Source organism: Globicephala melas, chromosome 4 (genome assembly GCF_963455315.2).
Source record: "Globicephala melas chromosome 4, mGloMel1.2, whole genome shotgun sequence".
Taxonomy (NCBI): Eukaryota; Metazoa; Chordata; class Mammalia; order Artiodactyla; family Delphinidae; genus Globicephala; species Globicephala melas.
Genome location: NC_083317.1, coordinates 144867492 through 144885304, shown reverse-complemented (window position 1 = coordinate 144885304; position 17813 = coordinate 144867492). Strand labels below are relative to the sequence as shown.

The window sequence follows — 17813 nt, the reverse complement described above, 5'->3', positions numbered from 1 at the left end:
TTAATAAACAGGTTAATCCATTCCTATTTACTGTAATTCTAATATGTTTGAACTTACTTCTGACATCTTATTTTGTGTTGTCTGTGTCCTTCTTGTTTTTTTTTTTCTTTTTCTATTTTTGTTTAGATTGACCAAGTTTTCTTCCATTATTTTCCCTCTAAAAATTAGGAAGCTAAGTATTCTCCTTTTAGTCTTCTCATTATTCTCTTTAAATTTCTAATGCAGGTATTTACTTTATATTTTTCTGCCAACATCTTACAACAAGACAGGAACCTCAGAAAGGATTTACTCTTCTCCCTTCCCTGCCACCTTTCTTAGATTTTGCTTTTCAATTATCATTATTTATTTATAACAATCGGAACTTAAGTTTAACTAGTTTGTTTGGTTTTTATTTAACTTGCTCCTGCTCTTTTATCCCAGGCTCTACTCCTTGGTGTTCTGTTTATTTACTTTGGCTATATTATATTTGGGGGGGACAATAACTTTTCTAATAATTTTTTAAAATAGGATTTGGGAGTGATATATTTTCTGCATTGTTACATATCAGAAAATGTGTTTATTTTGCCCTTCTATGTAATTAGTTTGCCTGGGTATGCGTCGTATGTTCTCATTTTCTCTCAGTATTTCAGAGATTTTACTCCGTTGTTTCCAGTGAGATGTCTGATATTGAAGGCTTTTAGTATTTTGTTTTTAATCCTTTTTACTGTCATGAAATGTCACTATTACATACCTGATATAGTTTTTGTTTTTGTTTTCCCATTCACACTGGCTCGCTCTTCAACTCTCAGAGATTTTCCATTATTTCTTTGAGAAGTTTTTTCTTCCATTTTTTTCTACGCTACTTTCTAGACTTCCTGTTGGCTGGATTTGGGAAGTTTGGGGGTTTATCCTCAGTGTCAGTGTCTATTTGTTCTTTTGTACTGCATCCTCAGAAAATGTCTCAATCTTCTAATTGATTGATCACTTAGCTGTGTTTGTTCTGCTGTTTGACACACCATCTGTGCTTCATTTCAGTGTTTACATTTTTAATTTCCTAGATCCATAGGTTTCTTTCTCTGACTCCAGTGTACTCTTGCACTTCTGAAGATAGACTTTTTTTTAGTCTTTTTCTGTATTTGCTGCCATTGCCACAGGTTCCTCCTTCTGCTGTTGATTCTAGTGCATCTTCTCAACAATACGGGTTGTTGTAGATTCACAGGGGTCTGAGAGTCCCTGCTAGCCTATCTGTGAATACCGCATGTGGTTTCAGCCACTGTGGGGAGGGACAGGACATGCCGCCAGGTGGGCTTTGCCTGAGCAGCGCCTCTTCTGAGCCGGGGCGCTCGTCTTTCCTTTTAGAAGTCTAAGCGTCCGCCCTCACTGCCCAGAGACACACTTTTTTGTTGACAGTGGTGACCAGAATGTCTAGCTGTTCCTCCCGTGGAGCCCAGCAGCCTTCCTCACGCTCACTCCAAGGCCCCTTCCTGCTCTGCGGGTCCTCAGGCTCCTCTCTCCTTGGGATTATTTTGAGAACTTTTTCTTAGTTTTTGTAACCACTCTCTCTAGAGGGCCTATCGCCATTGTTTCTTCCTTTAGTCCATTGGCATCTGCCTTTCCTCTCAGGAATTCCTCCAAATTCCTGATCCCTTGAGAGTAGTCCTCGGTAGCTAATGCGCTATAAAGTTCTAAAAAAATTGTCGTTTACAGGGATTTGAAGTGGAAACAGCTGTCAGATGCATTGCTTAGAGTGCTGTCTTGTTCCAGTTGTGTGGTCAAGAGTTCAGCATATCCCTGCCTAAATATTTATATCCTCAGTAACATACTTTCAGATGAAAATATAGACATGTCTTAGACTGTGATACAGATATGGCTGTCTCCTAATACTAATTTTGTAAAGGTTTTGGGTATAACTATTATATTTCAATGAATCCATGCATTATCTGTGAAATCATAGAATCCGTGTGTTTTTATGATGTTTAACATAGAACCGGTGTTATTATTTTTATAGCATATGGAGAAAAGCTAATTTCATTATTTTCTTTCTGTTAGGTTACTACTGGTGATTCAGTCATTCTAAAAGCTCTTCAGTCCAACATTCAGCATGTACTGGTCTATGAGAACCTTGCTGTCCAGGAGAAAGTGCTGGCTTGTATTCCAGTCCAAGAACTAAAAAGGAGATCACAAGAAAAGTTATCTAGAGCTAGAAAATTGGATAAAGGTAGTGGCTTTACATAACCATTCATTGCTAAATATGCATCATTGCTAAATAAATGGGAATGCTGAAATGGTGCCTTTTGCTGTTGACATTGTAAATACGTAACCCAGTTCTATTTGGATTTTTAAGAAGTACAGTAGTATAATTTTTTATTGCATACACCTCATGCACACTGGAATGTGTATTTGCAGTTTAATCATTGATATATGATTTTTTTTCAGATATAGTAGATCTTTAGTCCATGGAATATATGATGGCATTATTAGAAGATTCTAATGTGAATCGGAGAAAAACCTTACTCAAAATTAATTCATGTGATTAGACCACTGACTCCCTTTAATAGACAGTTACTGATAAAGAGTGTGGATATAGAAGCCAGATACCTGGGTATAAATTCAGCTCTGACTCTTACTGAGCAAGTAGTTTAATCTCCTTACCTCAGTTTCTTCATTTGAAAATAGGAATGATAATTTTAAGAGGTAACTGAGATAGTACATGTAAATGGCTCAGAACAGTGCCTGCCACATTCATCAAGCAATAATTATTTGTTATTTTCATTAATGGTCTTAGGATTTTAGTTGTTAAATGTTTCCAACTTCAGCATTTTTACTTCGAGTTTTATGTAATTGGTTTTTATCTGTTAAGTCATTTCTTAATACTGTCCTTTCTAGGGGGTTCTGTAGTATTTTTTTGGTGGTTGCCCTAGTTTACAGTAAACATTTTTTTTCCAATTTAAAAAAAGAATTATCTTATATTGGTATACTTGATTGATAATGTTGTGTTAGTTTCAGGTGTACAGCAAATTGATTTAGTTATACAGATACATGTATCTATTCTTTTTCAGATTCTTTTCCCGTGCAGCTTATTGTAGAGTACTGAGTAGAGTTCCCTGTGCTATACAGTAGGTCCTTGTTTATCCATTTTATATATAGTGGTGTGTGTATGTCAATCCCAGACTCCCAATTTATCCCTCCCCCTCCTTCAAAAGCATTATGCTGCTTCGTGTGTAGTGCAGATACGTTTCAACAGAATGTCTCAATTCTTCCTTCCCATCCCTTGAGACTCTGCTGTCATTCATTTCACTTACCCAGACACTGTAAACACTCAGTACATTGCTATTGTTATTATTTAAGCCGTTACTCTTTAGACTAAGTAAGAATGAGGAAAATAACAGATTTTATGTTACCTTCATGCATTCTTCCCCTGATGCTCTTCCTGTATGCAGGCCGGAGTTTATGACCATCACTTTTCTTCTTCCCGAAGAACTTCTTTTACTGTTTCTTTCAGGGCAGGTATACTAGAGGTGAAGTCTCTCAGTTTTTCTCTGCCTCAGAAAGTCTTTATTTCTCCTTCACTGTTGAAGGATAATATCCCTGGGATAGGTTGGTGGGGATTTTTTCTGTCAATGACACTTTAAATTTCTATTCACTCTGCTGCCTGCTTGTTTATGAGGAGAAGTCTACCGTAATTTCTATCTTTATTCTTCTTTAGGTTTCTCCCACCTGTGCCCCTCACCTCCCCCTCCATCCCCAGCTTCACTCAGGATTTTCTCTTTGTTTTTAGTTTTCTTCAGTTTGCGTATGATGTGCATATGATGTGCATATGTGTGGTTTCTTGGTACTTATCCTGGTTGGTGTTTTCTGAGCGTCCCAGATCTGTGGTTTGGTGCCTCATTAATTTTGGAACATTCTTGGCCATTATTGCTTCAGGTATCTCTTCTGCTCCTTTCTCTCTTTCTTTTCCTTCTGATATTCCAAAATAGGGTATCCTATTCCACCTTTATTTATCAACCGTTTCCCACCATCGTTAGATGTTCTGGTCCATTTTTTAAATTCTCCCACCATAATTGGATGTTCTAGGTGTTTTGTTCCTTTGTTTTTATTCTCTTTTTTCCTCTTTGATTTTCAGTTTGGGATGTTTCTGTTGACCTGTCTTCAGGCTCAGTGATTGTTTCCTTGGCTGTGTCCAGTCTGCTGATGAGCCCGTGAAAGGCATTCTTTATCTCTGTTAGAGCATTTTTGGTTTCTAGCATTTTTTTACAGTTTCCATCCTTCTGCTTACATTGTTCTCACATGTTGTCTACCTTTCTCATTAGCGCGCCAAACATATTAATCATAGTAATTTTAACTTCCCTAATTCCAAAATTTGTGCCGTATATGAGTGGTTCTAATGCTTTGCTTTACCTCTTCAGACTTTTTTCTTTCCTTCAGGTTTTTCCTTGCCTTTTAGCATGCCTCCTAATTTTTTTGTTAAATGTTGGATACGATGTATTGGGTAATAGGAACTGAGGTGAACAGGCCTTTTGTGAAAGGTGTAAATGTCCATTTTACTAGGAATTGGACACCGTTAACGACATTGTGTTTAATGTTTGCCGTAAGTGTCAGGGGCTTTGGGTTCCTCTGGTGTTCTTGGGGTCCCTCTGTTGTCTGTGGGCTTCCCTAAGGACCCCTCCTTAGCTCGAGTCTGCATCCTGCAGATGGTTTAGTTGTAATCATCCCCTATTGTTGTACCGGAGTCCTGTTGGTGTGGTGGTGAGGTGTGGGAGAGGAGCATTCTGTAATCTTAGGGTTAAATCTCAGGGTCTTAGGGGGCCTTATGCTCGGGCCTGTGACCCACCCTCCATAGGTGAGACAGGAAGACCAGAGGGGCCTAGAGTCAGAGAAGTGCCCTTTCCCCAAACTTACTTAAGCTACAGGTTTGTTGTGAGACCTTGAAACAGTTCTTCCTCTTCTTGAATTAACAGGGTGTTTTGGTTTTTTTCTATTTATAAAACAAGGATGCTTATCAGCATGTGGTCACGGAGGCTCTGTCCATTTCAAAGTACTGTGGTCCTGTACGTGATGCCTGACATACATGCCTATTTCTCAGGTACTTACTGTCATGTTGTGTGTGTGCTGAGCCCTGCAGAGGAGACATAGTTAGCAATGTCCCTGCTGCCGTTTGCCCTGGCATTTTTTCCCTCTAATTATAAAAGTAATACCTGTTTTATGTAGAAAATTCAGGAAATAGGGGGAAGATAAGCCATCCATAATTTCATCACATCAGAATGCAACTTCTAAGATTGTGTATGCAGTTGACCCTTGAACAACACAGTTTGAACTGTGTGGGCCTGCTTACACGCAGATTTTTTTTCTCTAAAGACATGCTACAGTACTACATGGTCCAAGGTTGGTTGAATCCGTGGATGTGGGACCACAGAGGGTTGACTGTAAAGTTATACATGGATTTTCCACTGCGTGGGGGAGATCAGCACCCATAACCCCTGCATTGATCAAGGGTCAACTGTATATCCTTTCACACTTGAAAATATAAGGGCAGGATAATGGCGTTTTAATGTAAGTAGGAAAGAAGGAACACTTCTTTTCTGGTAGAGGCATTGGCAACTGCAAAGGCTCCGTGGGTGGGAGTGAGCTTGGCATGTTTAGGGGATGGAAGGAGGGCACCTGGCGTAGCAGAAGGAGCAAGACAGAAAGCTGAGAGAGGCAAAGGCAAACATTAGTTTCCTGTGCTGCTGTAGCAAATTACCACAAACGTGGCTCCTCGAAACAGCAGGAGAGTGCTGTCTCACAGCTCCGGAAGCCGGAAGTCCGTAATCAGTATCCCTGGGCCGAAGTCAAGGTGTGGGCAGGGCTGGAGGGGAGAAGCTCTCCCTGCCCCTGTCCGCTTCTGGGGGCTGCCTGCAGTCTGGCTTGTGGCTGCACCACTGCAGTCCAGAAGACCAGCATCTTCACACCCGGCTCCTCTGCCGCTGCGTCACCTTCCCCTCTGTAAAGTGTCCCACTGCTTCCCTCTTGAAAGGACACGTGTGATTGCATTTAGGGCCCCCGTTTAGTACGTAGGATAATCTCCCTGGCTCAGAAACCTTACTGCATCATATCTGCAGAGGCTTTTTTTTTTTTTTTTTTTTTGCCTTCTTTGGTAGGATTCACGGGCTCCAGGGGTTAGAGTGTGGATATCTTTTGGGGGAGCTACTTTTCGGCCTACCACAGGCGCCAGCTGAAAGAACGAGAGTGGCGACTTTGGCTTGTATTCTGAATGAGATGGAAACCCTTGGGAGGGTTTCAGTCGACTCAGGCTACCTTGCATTCTTAAAAAGATCACTCTGCTGTAGGGACTTGTTGGAGAAAACAGGATGAGAGTGCTGTTTTTCTTAAAGTTCATTTTTAGTCCAGCATTCACGAATATCTCCTTGTTGAGAAACTTTCATGTTGTACAGGAAAAGCTGAACTCTCCCTGCCAGTCAGTCCTCTGCCTCCTCTTCTGCAGGTAACAGCTATTACCACGTGACGTGTTCCTTTTCATATCTTTTCCTGTGTATTTCTACCCATAAATAGTTATCTGTAAAAATAAATAAAGTTGCATGGGTTTAATAAAGTGTATCATCTCTCATATATTCAGCTCCGTGGTGATTTTCATTTACTGACATGTCTTGGAAGTCATTTTCCCTCCCCCTAGTGCTCTGTAGTGTGCATGCACTGTTATTTATACAGTTCCCCACTGATGGACACCAAGATTTCCCTGTTCTGAAGGCTGCTGCAGTGAAGATCCTTGTAAAGCATGCCTGCCTACATGAAGGAATGTTTCACTGGGTTAGATATAAAAGTATCAAGGGTTGTGTGATACTTTTATACTACAGTGGATCCCTGCCAAACAAATTGCCTTCCAATTTATACCAGAAGTGTCTGGGAGTGTTTGTTTCAACTTAGTGAAATTATTGAACTTCTTTTATGGACTGTACTAATTTTTCTAATGGGTTCTGTTAATATTCTTACTGATTTATAGACGTTCTTAATATATTCTGTATACTTTTCTTTGTTAGACTCATTACATTTTTCTCTCAGTATTCTTTAATTTCATTCAGTGTATCTTGAAATTCAAAAGTTACAAATTTTAATGAGAAAATTATTTTTTCCGTTTTTGTTTTTACAGTTGTGTTTTGTTTTCTACACCAAAGTCATAAACGTAAACTTCCACTGTTACTTTTATAATATTCCCTCTCTGTGTATAGTGTTTATATATATGTATTAGAATGAATGTAGTAGGGATCTGATATTTGGATAGCTACTCGTCCCAATACCATTTGTTGAACAATCCATCCTCTTAGAACTACTTTAAAGGCTAACTTTATTAAATACTGTGTATCACTTAGAAATCTATCTTTCAGGACTCTTTGCTTTGTTTCATTCATCTCTGTCTATTCTTTATCAGTATCACAATATTTTAATTATTAGAATTTTGTAATGTGTTTTGATGTACTGTAGACAGATTTATCTCATTCTTAGTCAAAGTTGTGTTGATCATTTTGTGCCTTTCCTCTTTCACATGAATTTTGCAGTTAGCTTATCAAAGTTTATGAAAAATTATTTTGTAATTTCAGTTGATTGCATTAAAGTACAGGTTATTTTGCGGAGAGTTAACAACTTTGAGTTTTCCCATTCAAGAACATAATGTATTTTGGCCTTTTAATATTCTCTGTAGTTTTTTTTTCTTCTATAGTTTTTTTATTTTGAAACGTATCAAACATAAATACAAGAATAGCGTATAACAGATCAAACACCTGTGCCCAGCATCAGACTTTATTAGATCTTAACATTATGCCATATATCTCCTTCATATATTTTTTTTATTTTTAATAATAAAATATTAAAGATAGGAATGAGAATCCCCATATGTCCCGAGATTGTTTTCCCCTCTCCTTTTTCCCAGAGATACCACTGTCTTGAATATGGTCGAGAGAGAGATCTTTTTATTTGATAAAGTGGATATAATAATATATGTCATGCTCACTTGCTAGGGTTGTTTTAGATAGATAGTACACATGGTTGTGCTTTTATGTGTTTTGTGAATTATATTGAATGATGGTGAATTATATTGTACAGTTGAAGCACTAATAGAAAAGCTAACAGGATGATTTTTAAGGTATCCAGAATTCTGTGATTTCTGCCTGTAATAACTGTGATTGTTTCATATTTACTTGTGAATATACCTGATAACAAATATAATGCAGTCATTTAAAAATGTTTGCCAAAATCAGACTTTGTTACCTTCCAGGTGCTTCAGGATCAACTCCAAACTGTCAGTAGTTCCCTGAGAGGTGGTTGTATTCAGCATGGTGTCGGTCAGAGGATGCAGTAAAGTCCCACTGCTTTGAGTGTGCAGTGGATTACGTCCTTGTATTTCAGCCTGCTTCACAATACACTGACAATTCTGTCCGCATCCTATTTGTGAAGACCTTTTAGATCATCTTCTGTTTTCATATATTTCAGCCTCATATTTGAGGATAAAATGCACATGGATGTTTTTAGTTTTTTATGCTCTAAATCTTACTTGGTTCTGTTGTAACTTCTCAGGTACTAATGTAAGTGAAGAGGACTTTCTTTTGCTGGAGCTTTTACACTGGTTTAAGGAAGAATTTTTTCACTGGGTGGATGACATTTTGTGCAGCAAATGTGGTGGCCAGACTAAGTCTAGAGGCGAATCATTGTTCCCCAGTGATGATGAGCGGAAGTGGGGTGCAAACAGAGTGGAAGATCATTACTGTGACGCCTGCCAGTTCAGCAATCGATTTCCAAGGTGAGCATCCCCTGGACACTGAAGTCAGAATAATCTCTTATTGGGATGGCTAGAAGAGAATTTTATTAAATCAACTTGTAATCTTCGTTTTAGTTATTAGAAGTATATTCCTCTAGGACAGGGGTCAGCAAGCTATGGCTGACTGGCTCAATCCAGCCCACATCCTATTTTTGCAAATAAAGTTTTATTGGGACACATCCATGCTGCTTCAATAGCTTATGGTCTGTAACTGTTTTCACATTACAATGTCAAGAGTTGAATACTGGCAACAGAGACCATATGGTCTGCACAGTCTAAAACATCTACTGTCTGGCTTTATATAGGAAATGTTTGTTGACTCTTGAATATAAATTGAGTGTAGTTCTAGCAACTTAATGCTGTAAATCTTGTATTTTTATTCTTTTAATACATAAGTTTTAACTTTCCGATTAATAATAATACTGATAACACATAAAATGATGCTGAAACACTAGAATAATAGTGATCATTGTGATAGTAAATACAGTGCTGTACTCAAAATCATCAGATGGAAATATGGAAGGTGAAAGTATAGTATAGGACCATCTTTTTTTTTTTTTTTTTTTGGCTGTTCTGTGTGGTACACGGGATCTTAGTTCCGCGACCAGGGATCGAACCCGCGCCCCCTGCAGTGGAAGCGCCGAGTCCTAACCACTGGACCGCCAGGGAAGTCCCCTCATCATATTTTATCTTGAATGACAGAAGTTTAATTAGGGGCCTCTGCTACCAACCTAACCTACCCTCATATCTCTAAATTCAAACTAAGGGAACTGGAACTTTTCTGTTCACTTTTTCCATCCTTTACTTTATAAGTCTCTTATCAGATGTTCTTAATTGACAATACTTGTAAAGTTTGGTTGTATCATCAGGCAAGAAAAGATACCAAGTTTTTGAAATACCTGATTTTGGGGGCTTAGGGACTCAGTTCAGTCCTAATGAGGAATCAGTCCTGTGATATACAGAGTCTAAGATAAACAGAATCCACTGTCCAATAATTATCTAAAATAAGCGCAGGTTATTTTTTCATTCAGCATATGTGTGCACAGGTACTTGGCAAAGATGTGAAGATAAAAGATGTCTGTGATTAAATCCTGTCTTCATAAGGTCTAAGCAGTTGGGTGTAGACTGATAGTGCGGGGAGACAGAGGCTAACAAAGGTGTCTGTACCGAGCATTGTCCTTTTCCCTCCTAACCGTGTGCTTGTCTTACTGTTAGCTGTTCTCTGGGTAGGGCTGGGAGGATGAACACTATTAATCAGAGACCAAGCAGCCTTTCAAGTTGGCACGAGTGTGTTTAGAAGATGGAGGCGTAGGATGCTCTAATCCTGCTGCCGTTACTTCTTCAGGTTAATACGCAACTTCTTCCAGTAACTACCTTACCTAAACCATAAATTCATTTAACTTAGCTCAAGCAAGAGCATCTACTTGATTGAAGACAGATAGCTTGTCATTGCAGATACGGTTCATTCACAGCTGACATCGCTGCTCACTTTTCCTGAGTAGCTTTGTTAGCTCAAAATCCTTCTCAACACAATATGCAAATTTTGATGTGCTTCAGCTTTATGACAATTTTATAACTGGAGTAACTTTTTTAAAGAATGTTGCCAACACATTTCAAAACACAACTTGCAAATTAGCAAACACCTGTAAGTAATTCAGCAGAATAAAATTTCAATCCAAATGGTTGTTAGAAAGAAGAATAGTATTTTAAGTAAAACTGAGTTCAACTAAGCTTTAAAATCTTCCTTGAGTTATTTGTTAAAGTTGTTTACCTTTGAAGTACAAGGAGCTAATTATACCACTTGTTAGAGTAACACTAATGCTTAATGCAGATTTCCTAGAGAACCTGCCTGTCCAGATCCTGCCTGTCCTTCAAGGCCCAGTTCAGGATCAAGCCCTCCTCCCCGACCCCTCCCCCATGACACTAATTCTGACCTGTTGTAGGGTAGGTATCACAGTCTGCCGTGTATTTAAATGATTTGTGTTCTCTCCTTCCCTCTCTCAGGACTGTAAGCTCCTTGAAGGCTGTACCACTGTTGAATCATTTTCCACCCAGGATTCTAGCACAATGCCTCACATAATCTAGGCTCTTTAATTGTTATTTAAGAATACGAAGTTAAGAAATATTACTGTTTAGCACGGAGGTAATGTAAATTCTTCAGAATGCTTGATTTCTATAATGAATCGAAGCTTTTTGTTGTTGTTATTTTAAACCAGGTATAATAATCCCGAGAAACTTCTGGAAACAAGATGTGGACGGTGCGGGGAGTGGGCCAATTGTTTCACACTCTGCTGCAGAGCCCTGGGCTTCGAAGCCCGCTACGTCTGGGATTACACAGGTGCGGACGCCATGTGGGCAGAGGCCAGGGTGGTCTTGCTGACTTCAGGATGGGGTGTACAGTCCCGCCTTGTCAGTCTGTGTTTCCATTTGCCCTCTGTAAATAGCAGTAATCCCAGCCTCGTGGGGTTTTTTTTTTTTTTTAATGGGGATCACAGGATTGTTTTTAGTACCCCTAGCATTTTGCCTGGTACTTTACACTATAAACATTTTTTATTAACAATTTATCGTGACATTTTAGTAGTGCTGTTTCTCTGTGGATAAGAACGTGTGTAATAATGTTCTGTAGAAATCTTCATTTTTGTAGAGATTAGTGTAAAAGATTTAGTAATCTTAATATACAATAAAATATAATAATAGCCATGTGAGATTTATATTGTCCTTATTTAGTTATAACTTGTGTCACATGTTAAAAAGTTTTTCTTCTTAGATCTTTTTACTTGTGTTTCTGTTATTTTCTTAGGATAAAATGAAACCTTCACTTAATAGTTATTGTTCTCTTAACAGTCAGATAGAGACCATCAGTAACCAGACATCCTCTGTTAGACCTCTGCTGGCCTACAGTTCCGAAGTGGAATTAACTCCTTCACATAAGCAAACTGTGTGCATTAGTCCTATGGTTTACGTGCTGTTGTTCAATGTGTTTGCCCTTTTCAGAGTTATAGCTCACATTATTTTTAATTAAGCCTAAAACTGACTGTATTAAAGGAGATTTTCCAAAACAATTGCAAGGATTTCAAAGAGAGAGAGAGGGACTTCCTTGGCGGTCCGGTGGTTAAGACTCCATGCTTCCACTGCAGGGGGCACGGGTTCGGTCCCTGGTTGGGGAGCTAGGATCTCAAATGCCGCAGGGCACGGCCAGAAAATAAAAATAAAAAGTAAAAAAAACAGTCATCAAGAATTGCCCCTATTAAAAAAAAAAAGAGAGAAATTAAAGCAGGTGTTCTAGAGTCTTGTGTGCCACAAAATGCTCACTTGTTAATTAAAATTTAGACTCTTGCATATTATCACGTGGTTCTCATCTTAGGCGTTTGTATATAGTTATTGGAAGTCTTGGTTTTATAAACTTAGCTTTTGTTTTTCTCTTTCTGTCGCGTCTTTGTCTGTCACTTGCATAGACCACGTCTGGACAGAAGTGTACTCCCCTTCTCAGCAGCGGTGGCTGCACTGTGACGCGTGTGAAGACGTCTGTGACAAGCCCCTCCTCTATGAGATAGGCTGGGGCAAGAAGCTGTCCTACATCATCGCATTTTCTAAAGATGAGGTAGGATGGAAGAGAAAAAATGTGTTCTAAGAATAAAATTTTTTTTTCTTTTTTGACAGCCTTTGAAGGTATAATTGACATAAAATAAGCAGCACTTGTTTAAAGTGTACAATTTAGTAAGTGTTGTCATTTGTATATGCCCGAGAGATGACCTTTGCAGTCAAGGTGGTGAACACATCCATTATCCCGGGAGTTTCCTTGTGTTCGTTCTCGCTCCTTCTTGCCCCTCTCCAGGCAACCACAGATCTACTCTCTGAGACTGTACACTAATGTGCATTTCCAGAGTTGTATGTAAACGGAATCATATATACTCTTTTTGACGGGGGGGGGGGGGTTTATTTTACTCATCATAATTATTTTGAGGTTCCTCCATGTGTTTGCAAGTATCAATAATTTATTCTTTTTATTGCTGAGCAGTATTCCATCGTATGAATGTACCATGGTTTGTTTATCCATTTGCCTGTTGATGGACATTTGGGTACTTTGCAGTTTTTTACTATTTCAAATACAGCTGCACAAGTCTTTATATGGGCATATGCTTTCTTTTCTCTTTGGTAAATGCCTGCTAGTGGAATGACCGAATCGTATGGTAGGTGATTGTTTAACTTTTTAAAAAACTGGCTCAACTGTTTTCCAAAGTGATGATGCTGTTTTGCATTCTCATCAGCAATATGTGCGAATTCCCAGTTTCTCCATATTCTTGCTAACAGTATGGTCTGACTTTTTCATTTTAGCCCTTTTTAGGAGACGTGCGGTGGTGTCGCATTGTGGTTTCATTTGCATTTTCCTGAGGACCAACACTGAGCATCTTTTTTATGGGATTGTTTGTCATCCATTTCTCTTCTTTGCCCTTTCTTTTTTTAATTGGGTTGTTCATTTTCTTATTCTTGAGTTTTGAGAGTTCTTCATACATTCTGAATACAAGTCCTTTTTCAGGTATGTGCTTTGCAAGGATTTTCTCCCTATCTGGCTTGTCTTTTTATTCTCTCAGTGACTTTTGAAGAGAAGAAATTGATGAAGTCCAGTTTATCAATTTGTTCTTTTGTGGATCTTGCTTTTTGATGTTATGTCTAAGAGATGTTTGCCTAGCCCGAGCCACAAGGATTTTCTCCTACGTTTTCTTTTAAGTTTTATACTTTTAGTTTTACACTTGTGTCTGTGATCCATTTTGGGCTAATTTTTGTAGATAGTCCAAGGTGTGAATTGAAATTCATTATTTTGCATATGGATAATGAATTGTTCTAGCACCGTTTGTTGAAAAAGTTATCCCTTTCCACTGAATTGGCCTTGTACCTTTGTCAAAAATCAGTTCTATAATATATTTATATATAATTTATATATTCAGTACAATAAAAATGGAGTGTGTTTATTTGTTGAATTTTGTGAAATCGGCTTTGTAGGTAAGTTATAAACAGCTAAATGTTCTGAAACTTTTATCTCCTAATCACAGTCTTTCTTGGAAGTGTATACTGGTTAGAAAATGAATAAAAAGCATATTCTCTTCGATTTTTTTTCCCACAGGTTTTAAAATGTTAAACAAAGGACAGCATTTAAAAAATTCTGTTTAAGAATTACATGCATTCTAGGTATTTAGCCAATTAGTGTTGATGGTTGTAATCTTATTAAATATTTCTGTCCTGTAATTCGAGGTGGTTGACGTCACTTGGCGATATTCTTGTAAACATGAAGAAGTGATCTCCAGAAGAACTGAAATTAAGGAAGAGTTACTTCGAGAAACTATTAATACACTTAATAAGCAGGTATGTGATGGGCATTTGGCATTTTTCAGAGGACATTTGAAATATTATATAATCAAGAATAGCCAATTTTTAACCCAGTGAAGTTCTTCAAGTAGTAGCATTATTTTACAATGAAAAATGTTTAAATATTTAAATTAAAATTTTTGAGGACTTGTTTTAAGTATTGTGAGGTGGGGTTTTTTTTGGCTTAAATTGTCACATCTCAAAGTTCAGTGAAACAAAATTTCCATATATATACTAGTTGACATAAAAAATATGTTGCCTTATTTTTCAAAGTAATTGTGTCTTGAATATAATTACCGACACACTTGTCCACGTAGGGAAATTTCTGGAACAAGGCACGGGAAGTTGATAACAATGAGTATTTCTGGGAAGAGGACTGGGGGGTCCAAGAGGGAAGTTTCAGCTTTGATTTTATACCCCTTTGGTAGTACTGAAAAAATTTTTTAATATATATATATATATATGCATATTATTTTGCAATTAGAATAGGGCAGATCACCTTACAGTGGTTGAGATTCAGTGTTTCAGCACGTTCACCTGTTTTGAGCTTGGCTCCTTGGGCCATTTGATGATTGGCAAATGCCTGGAAGGGAGAAGAGGTGCAGTTCAGTTCACCTCAGTTTGTTTCTTCCCTTGGGATCTTAGCTTCTTCAGGTCGGGATACCTTTGTAGTTTTGTGTTGCATTCAGACAGCTGTTGTGTGTGTGTGTGTATACCTTTGTAGTTTTGTGTTGCATTCAGACAGCTGGTGTGTGTGTGTGTGTGTGTGTGGTTCCCTGCTGTCCTCGCCTTTCTCAGCAGGACAGTTGTTTAAACGTAAGCCAGTAAAGGGCATGGGAAGTTGGATATGGGTGTTCAGTGATTTCTTAACATAAAATTTGTAAAAGTATTTTGTTTCCACAGTGTCCATTCTATTTTCCAAAATTACATGTATGAAAACAAAGTTGGTTACTTCTTTCCAAGACCCTGTTAAAATACAAATGTCTTAATTATATTCATACTTAGAGATGGACCTCTGCATTCCCCTAATCGTTAATGATGGTTTTTTAAACGTGCATTACAGAGGCAGATATCTTTGTCAGAAAACAGAAGAAAAGAACTTCTCCAGAGGATCATTGTGGAGCTTGTTGAATTTATCTCTCCCAAAAGCCCTAAGCCTGGAGAACTTGGAGGAAGGATATCTGGGTCCTTGGCGTGGAGAGTAGCCCGAGGTGAAACGGATCCAGAGGTATTTACTTCATTACAGCCTGATAACCTTCTCACTTTACCACTTCCTGTCCTGTGCCCTTTATGTACAGAAAAACACGGTTGGCCACGACCTTTCAATGAACTTTGCAGGGTAATTATTAAAAAATGTAAACATTTGAAGAGAACCAATAATAGATTGATGTAGTATAATTACATACAAGAGTTAGCAAAGCAATTAAAATGGGATTTTTCTGTTGTTACCTTACGTAAATTTCTAGGGCAGTTATGACTAAAGTACATAAAAACGCATTAATTGTAAGTGTACAGCTTAACAGATTTTCACGAATTGTGGTTCCTCATGTGACCACTAACCAGAATAAGAAGTCAGACAAGCAGGTGTCTGAATGACCTGAGTTCCCTTCCAGCCACTGCCCTTCACCCCTAAGAGTGACCTTTTTCCTGGTTTCTAATATCATGGACTAGTTTTGCCTGTTATTGTGCTTTATGTAAATGGAATCATACAGGATGTACTCTTTTGTGGACGATTTCTGTCTCAACATTATTTAGTGAGATTCACACTTGTTGCTGCTTGTTTATAGTACATTTATTTTCTCATTGTGGTATAATATTCCACTGTGTGAACATAGTATAATTTATCCACATCACTATTGGGTATTCGGGTTGTTTCTCGATTTTGGCTTAAAATTGTGCTGCTGTGCTATTTACAATAGCCAAGACATGGAAACAACCTAAATGTCCATCAACAGATGAATGTATAAAGAAGATGTGGTACATACATACAATGGAATACTATTCAGCCATAAGAAAGAATGAAGTAATGCCATTTGCAGCAACATGGATGGACCTAGAGATTATCATACTAAGTGAAGTAAGTCGACAAAGACAAATATTACATGATATCACTTGTATGTGGAATCTAAAACATAATACAAATGAATCTATTTACAAAACAGAAGCAGACTCCACAGACATAGAAAACAGACTTATGGTTGCCCAAAGGGGAGAGGAATGGGTTATAAATTAGGAGTATGGGATTAAGAGATGCACACTACCATGTATAAAAGAGATAAACAACAAGGGTTCACTGTATAGCACAGAAAACTATATCCAGTATCTTGTAATACCTGTAATGGAAAATAACCTGAAAAATATATATATAGAAATAACTGAACCACTTTGCTGTACAGTTAAAATTAACGCAATATTGTATATCATTGTATATATTTATTGTATATTGTATATTATTATTTATAATATATTGTATATGAATTTTTTTTAGTAAGAAATTACTTTTTTTTCCTGGAAAACATAGGGTTTTTTTAAATTTATTTATTTTTTATTGAAATATAATTGACTTACAATGTTGTGTTTCAGGTATACAGCAAAGTGATTCAGTTATACGTACATATATATCTATTTTTTTTTTCCGATTTTAAATTTGCACTTTGGTGCTGAATGATGAAGTTGAATGTCTGTTCTTTAAACTTTCGTTTATTTATTTATTTTTATTTCTGGCTGTGTCAGGTCTTCGGTTGCCGCATGTGGGATCTTACTGTTGCGGTGCACAGGCTCTTCGTTGCAGCGCGTGGGCTTCTCTAGTTGTGGCGCGTGGGTTTTCTCTCTAGTTGCGGCGCGTGGGCTCCTGTAGTTCGGGGCGCGCAGGCTCTCGTTGAAGTGCGCAGGCTCAGTAGCGCGGTGCACGGGCTTAGTTGCCCCGCGGCATGTGGGATCTTAGTTCCCCGACCAGGGACCAAATCCACGTCCCCTGCGTTGGAAGGTGGATTCTTAACCACTGGGCCACCAGGGAAGTCCCATTCTTTAAACTTTTGGATATCCTCTTTTGTGAAGTCCCGTTCAGTGCTAGGAAAACTTTATAAAGTGGGAAAAATAATAGAACCTGGGTAATTCAGCAGATGAAAGTGTGTATTTCTTATTACATACTTGCCTGCATCTGGTTTGGGCTAGAAAGTGTTGTTGCTCTGAGTACTATTATATAGTCAAACTTATTTGAAGATATTATCACTTGACTAGTCTCCCAAAATTAAATAATGAACAATGGAAATGTAATTTCTAGAGTTAGGGACTAGCATTAAAGCAGTGTGCTCTGTAATGGACATTAAGTACAATAGACTGTCCTTTGCTCTTAGGGAGCTTAAAGTTGACTCACTAGAAAGTATTTAATATAAACGTCTAAGAAGATAAGCAATGAAAAATGCTTGAAAGGAAAATAATCCATCACGGTAGAAGTATCAAACAGCTCCACACAAAGTTTTATATCTACTTTTTCTAAATTTGCCAGTTACACCTCATTTCTCTAATAAAGGAATATGTCCCGAAGGGGAGAATTATCTCTAGTAAACTTTGTTTACTCTTAAATTTATCCCATCATCTTTAGCTGGCAGTTAGAAGTGTTGGTTCAGCTATAGAATTACAAGATCTAATTTCAACAAATCAG

At 38.0% G+C, this 17813-nt stretch overlaps 1 protein-coding gene across 3 annotated transcripts in view; it reads left to right on the top strand.

Moving 5' to 3' along the window:
* The window catches only part of NGLY1 (N-glycanase 1), a 62819-nt gene that overhangs the window by 34221 nt on the left and 10785 nt on the right, over positions 1-17813 (top strand). For all 3 annotated transcript variants that reach the window (XM_030876303.3, XM_060298665.2, XM_030876301.3), the window contains exons 4-9: positions 2029-2197; positions 8545-8767; positions 11002-11123; positions 12241-12386; positions 14036-14146; positions 15213-15377. In XM_030876303.3, coding sequence (XP_030732163.1) covers positions 2029-2197; positions 8545-8767; positions 11002-11123; positions 12241-12386; positions 14036-14146; positions 15213-15377 — 936 coding nt within the window. The remainder of the gene's footprint in view (positions 1-2028; positions 2198-8544; positions 8768-11001; positions 11124-12240; positions 12387-14035; positions 14147-15212; positions 15378-17813) is intronic.